At 41.4% G+C, this 8,998-nt stretch overlaps 1 protein-coding gene and 3 long non-coding RNA genes across 7 annotated transcripts in view; 2 read left to right on the top strand and 2 right to left on the bottom strand.

The window, feature by feature from the left end:
• The window catches only part of LOC134182314 (uncharacterized), a 1,986-nt gene extending 983 nt beyond the window's left edge, over positions 1-1,003 (bottom strand). Inside the window, exons 1-4 of one of the 2 annotated variants that reach the window (XM_062649720.1) lie at positions 917-1,003; positions 632-775; positions 398-559; positions 65-271 (exon numbers count right to left, since the gene is read on the bottom strand). In XM_062649720.1, coding sequence (XP_062505704.1) covers positions 65-271; positions 398-559; positions 632-775; positions 917-959 — 556 coding nt within the window. In that variant the 5' untranslated portion in view covers positions 960-1,003. Of the gene's footprint in view, positions 1-64; positions 272-397; positions 776-916 lie in introns of both variants that reach the window. The other variant, XM_062649714.1, reaches the window with a different exon arrangement.
• LOC134182365 (uncharacterized) lies at positions 898-1,396 on the top strand. Its single transcript, XR_009970323.1, has 3 exons — positions 898-1,031; positions 1,089-1,154; positions 1,304-1,396. It is a non-coding gene; the product is annotated as an uncharacterized LOC134182365 (long non-coding RNA).
• An 896-nt stretch (positions 1,397-2,292) lies between these two features.
• Positions 2,293-8,996, top strand: LOC134182356 (uncharacterized). Of its 2 annotated transcripts, XR_009970320.1 has the most exons (6): positions 2,293-2,370; positions 2,473-2,558; positions 2,677-2,718; positions 7,198-7,450; positions 8,479-8,547; positions 8,903-8,996. It is a non-coding gene; the product is annotated as an uncharacterized LOC134182356 (long non-coding RNA). The 2 variants fall into 2 exon arrangements; XR_009970319.1 differs by lacking the exons at positions 7,198-7,450; positions 8,479-8,547; positions 8,903-8,996 and having other exon boundaries at positions 2,677-2,837.
• Positions 3,851-6,041, bottom strand: LOC134182345 (uncharacterized). Of its 2 annotated transcripts, none has more exons than XR_009970317.1 (9): positions 5,839-6,041; positions 5,708-5,752; positions 5,577-5,642; positions 5,371-5,513; positions 5,203-5,305; positions 5,056-5,145; positions 4,884-4,997; positions 4,075-4,826; positions 3,851-4,011 (listed from the first exon to the last, which is right to left on the bottom strand). It is a non-coding gene; the product is annotated as an uncharacterized LOC134182345 (long non-coding RNA). The 2 variants fall into 2 exon arrangements; XR_009970316.1 differs by having other exon boundaries at positions 4,884-4,986.
• Positions 8,997-8,998: the final 2 nt, after the last annotated feature.

Genomic DNA, 8,998 nt, shown 5'->3' with positions numbered 1-8,998 from the left:
ATAAAGTTAGCTTGTGCCAAGACTATACATGGCGGCATCATGCAATACATGCAACTGGTCTTACCGGTTGTGGATACGGTAGTAGGGCGTGTTACTATGTTGGTAGAACGTGTTGTTGTATTGGTAGAACGTGTTGTCGTATTGGTAGAACGTGTTGTCGTATTGGTAGAACGTACGCGTGTTGTTATATTGGTAGAACGTGTTGTTGTATTGGTAGAACGTGTTGTCGTATTGGTAGAACGTGTTGTTGTATTGGTAGAACGTTCTGTTCCTGAATGCAACATATAGAGAGACCAGTTAGTTAGGGGTCGATCCATGTAGCGCGTTTGCTGCACGATTGCAATTAGAGACCGTCAACAGTGAGCAACTACCTCGATCACTACAAGTATATACGTACCAGTAGTAGATTTTGATGTACCAGGCGTTGGCGTAGTGACACTCGGTGTATGGTCAGTGCATGGTACCGCGGTTACTGTGACAGTGACGGGAGCGCTCTTCCCTACTCTTGGCGCTAGACATAAGTATTGCCCGTCGTCTCGAGCGTCGACAATAGGTACAACTAGATCATTGTTAGAGCATCTGAATCTAGACGAAGGGTCGATGGGTTGAGAGCTGTCACAGATTAGTCTACCATTTCTTTTCCAGTGGTAGAACTGAGCTGTCTGTCCCGTACACTTCAAATGGAGAGATTGCCCACTTCGTAGGGTCGGTCCTGTGACGTATTTGATAGAAAACTGCACTTTAGAATCATCGATCGAAAAAGCCCAGAACAAAACTGAAAAACGAAACAAGCGTTAAAACACTGAATTGATAGTGTTTTGCTGGTGGAGCTCGCCGCTAAGCGTGTCATGAGTAGACTATCGTGCACGTGAGCGCGATCACTAGGCTAATCTGTTCGTCGTGTACAGCTTCTTACCGTTAGACAAGACGGCAATTGTAAGGAGCGTGCTAGACGACATGTTCTCTCTAGATGAAGGCAAGAAAGTTGCTACGACGTATTGGGGTCGGTCGACTCGTACATGTATGAACGGGTTTGTTCTAGAGTAATCCGGTTCGATTGCATCATCGTGATGAAACGTTTATTCCAGAACGGTTACAACGACTCAAAAAGGCGTCGGGCATGCAAGACGTGAGGGTGCTAACGATAATGCATTGTAAGTAATGTGAGTAATGTGTGCGTGATCTAGCGAATAACTGTACGTGTATACTACCGTTCTAGTGTAGTAATACATGACGTCATGACGTTAGGCAAGTTATCAATGTTGCTAATCGTTATTTTATGAGATGTTTGGTTTCTCTATAGATCAGGGAGAACCTCGTGTACGAGTCCCAAACCTGTGGGAGTTCTATCCAGCTTTGTGCTACAATTTCCCGAACATCAAGTGCTTTGTAAATGGCAAGTTGTTTATCTTTCTTAATAAACACTGCAGTGGCTTCATTTGCTATATGTGATGTACACGTATACTATAGGGTTAAACTATAGCACTCCTGACACCATGTAACAGATCCGTTAAGGCTTACTGGGCTGACACGTGCATGAACTCTTGTGTGTACCTCTCATCTCTAGATGTATTATGGGAACCCTAAGCTGCGTCTCTTACAATACGATACAATACAATATCATCTAGATTGAGAAACTGACTGGCAAAAACAACGCACATCATATATTCTGGGCTACTCTGGCACAAACTTCGAATAGAGTCGAACTTCTAACAGAATCATATAACTGGGAGTCAGACATCAATGAGTCAGACAATTTGATCTGTATGTGCAAACTTTGATCAACAGATGTAATGTGTGTTATACATGTTCAGTGGACAATACTCTCGTCAACGTAACCCCTTGTCTTCAGCAATATATAGCATACAACAAACGAATCTAGTGAAAAACTACATGCACCATGTTGACTTAAACATGCATACTATAACAATTTAATGTTGTTATGCTTGCATCGGTTTTATGCTGCGGGCGTGAGATTTCTAAGTGTTTAGCCCTCTCGTTATCTACCACAAAAAAGCGAGGCATCTCGCGCGGAAGGTCTAACGCGAGACTATGATAGAAAAAATTGGATATTCCCTAGTACAACGTCTAAAAAATTGTGCTTTGTACACAAGAGTGTTCAGCTATTGCGGCGTCTGCTCAAGCAATTTGCTTTACATCGGGTGTAATTTCATGTCGCCGCATGCTAGCTTGATACACGTGACATTTACATATCGTCGAAAACCTTGTAACAGCATATAAAATTTATATAGTGATTGCAGCTCGTTGAAGTACTGTTTTGCGTTGTTTCTAGATTCGCAGAGGTAGCGAAAACAGTGCCAACAGAGCTTCCGTGTACCGGAAGCTGATCAAGAGCCACACCCGTGAAAGGTATGAACAAACAATTGCATTGGCCAAAGCAGTAAAGCGCTTCTTTCTATGTTTTATAACTATCGATATAGAAATTGGTATTCTATTGTCTCTTTTACTTAGGTTACAGTGCCGTCGTATCTTGTCACTAATGACAATGCTGAGTCGCCAAATTTACCCACAAGGAAGCTCTGTTCAAATTGATGAAGGTCAGAATGTAATTGTAACTTGTCGAAGTAGTGCTTGGCGTTTTTCTGAATTGTTAGACGTCGCGGTTGTAGTGGTACTTACCGTTGTGTGACTTAATTCCTCTTTCACATTCTCTAGGCTGAATCAAGGAGAGTATCGAACAATTATTCAAACAAACAGGTACAGCGTTGGTAGCATCAAGTACATTATAATGTAGTTGAAAACTGTATTGATATAGCTACAAATCAAATGTATTTGCTGATATTTTCTTTGCAAACCAAATTTATTCAAACTTCTAACTATGTCCAGTAATTCCTTTCGTTATGGTACTTCCAAAAACATTGTCTACTTTCTGTACAACATAAACACTTGGCACACTCTACAGTAAGATTTTACTCTAGTGCAACCAAAATGCTTGGTTTCTCGCTTTTTGGAGTGTGTCACTACACACTCTACAAACCCGTCTTACATCTCCAAAGAGAAGTTCATGCCCAAGGGCTTTGTTGAGGCGGTCATGTTGGGCATGGATCCTCTGATGTCCCGCTGTCTGACAATAAGCTCTACCAGCAATAAGCTGTTCAACCAGTTTGGTCTTAAACGTCAAATACGGTTGTCTTTGTTGTTCTGGCTGTTGAAAAGAATATGGGCATTGAGATGGATCGATTCAACGTCATGCCAAAATATTCTTTTCCACCATTTTTTTTGTCCGTCGTCCCCCATTGTAAAGAGTGACGAGTTGATCACCTCTATCCACTCCTCTCATATAAATATTGTAATCTTTGATTGCTAGAGGGCAATCTAAAATTGTTGGGTTTCTGCTTCTGCTTCGTCTAAGTCTCGCCCATGTGTCGTTTTCCTTGAGAGGGTGGATAGGTTGAGAGAACTCGCACCAGACGTTTGTCCTTCCATGAAACGCACAGAACGGGAAATGAAACCCTCCAGTCAATAGTCCCCGTTGCTGTGCGATTCTCCTCAGGTTTCGTCATCTGCAAGGCTTGAGGAAATCCTCTCCTGCTTCTTCTGATTGTGCCACACGCAAAGATGTTTCTTTCTTGCAGATGAAGATACAGTTCCGGGTTGGTGTAAAAATTGTCAGTATTGAGATGGATTCCTGTGTTTTCAAATCCACGCAACAGTCCACACACAACCCCGTTGCTGAGGAGACCATGCTCTCTCCCAGTGAAGCTCTTTCCGGTGTATACTGTAGAACGGTAGATGTAGCCAGTTTTTGCATCACTGAGAGTCCAGACCTTTATGCCCCATTTTGTAGGTTTGTCCTTCATATATTGACGAAAGCCAATGCTTCCTTTGAATGGAATCGTGTCTTCGTTGATGGTTACTTCTTTTCCAATGTTACACAGGGGCTAATGTTTCGTAGCAAGGAGGTCATGAAATTCTCTAACTTTGTAGAGTTTGTCATAATTTCTTGACTCACGTGCCGGTTCCTGGGTACGGTCTGATATGTGGAGATACCTAGAGATTGACATAGTGGTTTTTAGCAATGGCAACAAAGTAAAACAAAGATTGCTGAAGTACCTGAAGATTGATGTAAAACTGTTCCTTGCCATTACCCTTGGTATACCTACTACGCTCAAGGTGGAATATTGTTGTTGTCAGTAGTAGGATATACAAGGGAACCTAGAAATCCCCATGGCAATGACCAACCCGATGTAGCATTGAAGTTCCCCAACTGACAGAGGTGTCCATTTGTCATGATGTTTCTCTGGCTCCGCTGTTCGAAATACTTCTGCATACAAGTTGGTGTAATCCACAATCATTGTCAGTACTTCTTCATCAAATATTTTTGAGAAAATGGACAGCTCTGTGCAGCCGGGGTCTTAAAAGGTTGGTCCTGTTGGTGGTCCAGAGTACCCAAGAATAGGCAGCAAGCTGTCGGCTTTTTCTCATTCCAGACTGTATGTGTCTATTCTGTTCATTGTACTCAACTGTGGTTGTTGAGCTTGTTGTTGAGCTTGATGAATTTGTGGTCGTCGAGCTCAACCCGGTGGCTGTTGACCCGGTGGTTGTTGACCCGGTGGTTGTTGACCTGGTGGTTGTTGAGCTCGACGAATCTGTTGTTGTTGAGCTGGTTGTCCGACAGCTTGCTCGGCACGCCTTGCTTGTCTAGTAGCATGGCCATGAAAGGAGGGGGGAGGACGACAGACGCTGGTTGAACAGCTGCTAGGCTGGTAGTTGATGTAGTCACAAAAGTACTAGTAGTAGGAGTTGTGGCAGGAGCAGTAGTAGTAGTAGTGGCAGCACTAGTAGCAACAGTACTGGAAAAAAACCTTCAGCATACAGCATCGTAAACCAAAAATCTACAAAATTTTAGATAGCATACTAACTCTAGCAGCAGTAGTTGTATGAGCTGTAGTAGTAGCAGCTGCAGGTGTAGTTGTTGCAAAGGCAGCAGTAGTGATAGCAGTGGCAGAACGTGTAACAACAGCACTGAACAGACTCTATAAGTATACAGCATCGTAAACCAAAAATCTACAAAATTTTAGATAGCATACTAACTCTAGCAGCAATAGTAGTACGAGCTGTAGTAGTAGCAGCTGCAGAAGTGGTAGTTGTTGTAGTGGTAGTACACAAAGTACTAAGCAATACCTGTAGCATAGAGTGCAGTCAACAACGATTTACAAAGACTTCATTCAATTTACTAACTCTAGCAGCAGCGGTAGTTGTAGACAGAGGAGCAGCTAACACAGATTAGTTAGTAAGTATCAATGTTGAGATGTTGTAAAAATTAATGGTAGATTGTTGTCATCTGACAGACGAGGATAACACAGAGCAGTTAGTAATGATCAGTGTTACAGTGTAATAGTAAATTACCAGGCAACTGTAAGTTGTTGTCAGCCGTCTTCCTTCGTTTTGGAGTAGACTCAGCTACTGGATCCCCTAACACATAAGTAGTTACTAACGACCAGTTATTTCAATGTAGTAAAAATTCGTCACTATATCTTGCCACACCAAATCTAAATTTAAATATGCATGTTACTACAACCAAATGCAACGACAGTAAACATGAGTTGAAATACATTTATCATTGTTATTGCCATCTTCGTCGATGTCAGTTGTGGTGTCCATGGTGGTTTGGAGATCTTCTGTAAACAGACAAATATTTTTTGACAACATACTCAAGAAAGAAGGTTAGCAAATTGTTATTTACCTTCTTCGTCATGTGACTCCATGAGATCTGCCACTGCTTCTTCGGCTAACAAATTTACAATAATTCAAACACATTAGTGCTTCGTACAATGAACACAATTCTAAACGCAGCATATTCTGAAATTGCTCTACCTCTGATTTCACGAGGAGGAGGATCGCCTGACAAAGCGCCATTGATCACTCCACCCTGAACAACGAGTTCGCCACTGTCGTACTCGGGGTCATCATCAGAGCTTTCAGAGTCTTCCTCATCGCTGTCTTGTTGCACTGCGGCCTCCATTAGAATCGCATCGTTGGAAAAGAATCTTCGCGGGAGTGCCCTGACATAACCTCGAACTTCCAGACCAGAGTGAGCGCTCTCAGGTCTGGAAATTCGAGGCTAACCATGACAACCAGGCGAATTTTTTGGGCCCACTTTCTTCAGTACCCGGATACACGTCCCGTATACCCTGTAATCTGCACGTGACGTTGGCAGAAGGAACGTAACATGATTGTATTGTTGTTTGCGTTCGTTGACTACTGCGCACCTTGCGACGCCACACCATTGACGTTGCTGAAGCGGTAGCTGCGACGTAATTTGCGAACTCGGGGGCCATCAAAGCACATACGCACAAAGTAGCTATAGCAGGTAGGCTAGACGTTTCGTCTACCTTACGTTGTGCTAACTTATTTTTCTTAGTTCATAATTCAGCAGAAATCTGCGTCAGTGCACTTGCATCGCAAAAGGAGCTGTTCCAACTTTCAGCTGTTCAATCAGAGACCTCTTCAAACTGGTGTACACGTAATACAGCTAGCTATCTATTAAAATATGCAAACTACTAGTAGCTAGACTACGGTACGTATAGTCACGTAGACATAGATTAACTTTTTAGTTCTTCAGGAACATATTGCATGGGCTTACACGTAATCTATACCTTACATTGTATATCTATAGTAAACATGCTTCTAAGTATAAAGTTTATAATAAACTGTCAACATTTTTGCTGTTCTGCTGAATACTGGCGGACAGACTGTGCTGTCTCTTTATCTTTTGTATTCGCTTTGGCATCACATACCTACTGACAGAAGGAGTTGTTTGAGTTGATCTCCTACCATTAAACACACTGGGGCGGCCAGCTTTTGCAGGAACAGAGCTTGAATTTCTCTTGTGTTTTCGTCTGCTGAGGGCTGTAGGCTGCACCCGAATTCTTTGCCTGTGCTTTGTTATCAATGTATGACTGCCAAAAGTGTGTAATGCTGAAACTAAACGTTGCTGCTTGGTCGGTGGATGTGTTGATTTTCCTCAACATTTCCAGTAGTTTCACAAAACTTTTTAACAGCTGTCAGATACCCATCTTTATTTGTCATGTTGGGGGCAAGTCCAGTTTCTAGGTCAACCATGACTTCATTGAGACTTGTTTTGACTGTCTCAATTGTCTGATTCTTGTCTTCACCACTACTGGATATTTCAGTCTCCTTCATGGTTGTTTTCTGCCTTTTCTGTTGGAACAGATCATCATCCAGCATGGCTGATTCTTTGAAAGAATGTCGTATGTCTTCATTATGCCATTGAATATCAACAGAGAGGGACTGCAAGTACTCTTCATCTGACTTTTGGTGAAGACTGCTATAGAAGCTAATGGGTTGGCAATCTTTTTACAAGAGCTACGCCTGCAAGGAGCTGATGGGGATCAACAGCAACGAGGAGTGGAGAACGTGAAGGATGAGAAGTTGGCTGTTGTGGAGGACAAAGCAGCAGCATTGGGTACAGATTGCAGTGACTGGATTGTGTAGCACGTGTTTGCTGATAGAGTGATGGATAAGCAGACAAACGGATAGACTGACACTGTCACAGACAGATGGACAGACACACAGATGGACAGACACACAGATGTACAGATGGACAGACTCATACAGACAGATGGACAGACTCACAGACAGAGAGATAGACAGGCACACAGACAGACAGATGGACAGACACACAGACAGACAGATGGACAGAAATGGATGGGACAGACAGACAGACAAACAATGGACAGACAGATGGACAGAAAAACAGATGGACAAACAATTGACAGACAGACATACAAACAATGGACAGACAGACAGACAAACAATGGACATATATTTGACAGACAAGCAAACAAACAATGGATAGACAGATGGACAAACAATTGACAGACACAGACAAACAATGGACAGACACATAGACAAACAATTGACAGACAGACAGACAGAGACAGGTGGACAAACAATTGACAGACACAGGCAAGCAGTGGACAGACACACAGACAAAAATTGGACAGACACACAGACAAACAATTGACAGACAGATGGACATACATACAGACAAACAATTGACAGACACAGGCAAGCAATGGACAGACAGGTGAACAAACAATTGATAGACACAGGCAAGCAATGGACAGACAGGTGGACAAACAATTGATAGACACAGACAAACAATGGACAGACACATAGACAAACAATTGACAGATGACAAATGTATCATGAATGGTAAATACACACACACACACACACACACACACACACACACACACACACACACACACACACACACACACACACACACACACACACACACACACACACACACACACACACACACACACACACACACACACACACACCTATCTGCCACACACACATACTTTTCATCTAAACTCATTTCAAGTCTCTGTTTGTCTGTTGTGTCCTTTTTGTGGTGTGAAACACAGAAGTTGCATGACGTCGATTAGTTTATGTGTTGGATGTATTTCATATGTGTTGCAGGGTTGAGGCGATTGAATGGCTACGAAAGGAGACGATTGTTACTTCTATTATAATACTGAATGTCTGAAGGTACAGTTGATATAGTCACCAATCATGTGAATTATTGATTAATAATTTATTAATATAAATTAATTGTATGCTATTTATTTATATTAATAAATAAAAAATAAATATATAAATAATTTGCATACAATTAATTTATATAAATAAATAAAAATACAAATTAATTGTATGCAAATTATTGATTTATTAATTAATAAATAAAAATTAATTAATTAATAATTTGCATATAATTAATTTATATAAATTAATTGTATACAATTTTTTTTATTTTTGTTATTTAATAATAATTTATTTATATAAATTATTTGTATGCAAATTATTTTTTATTTTTTGTACGTCTTGACTGTCGTCTCTATTTCAGGGTGACCAATGCCCTTTCTGTCACAGTCAAGCTGCACTCGGTAACAACACTGTCTGTGCATTGTGGCTACAAGGGTCGTGCTTTTGATCAGCATGT

Source organism: Corticium candelabrum, chromosome 1, assembly GCF_963422355.1.
Source record: "Corticium candelabrum chromosome 1, ooCorCand1.1, whole genome shotgun sequence".
NCBI classification, from domain to species: Eukaryota; Metazoa; Porifera; class Homoscleromorpha; order Homosclerophorida; family Plakinidae; genus Corticium; species Corticium candelabrum.
This window is presented reverse-complemented; position numbering and strand designations above follow the sequence as displayed.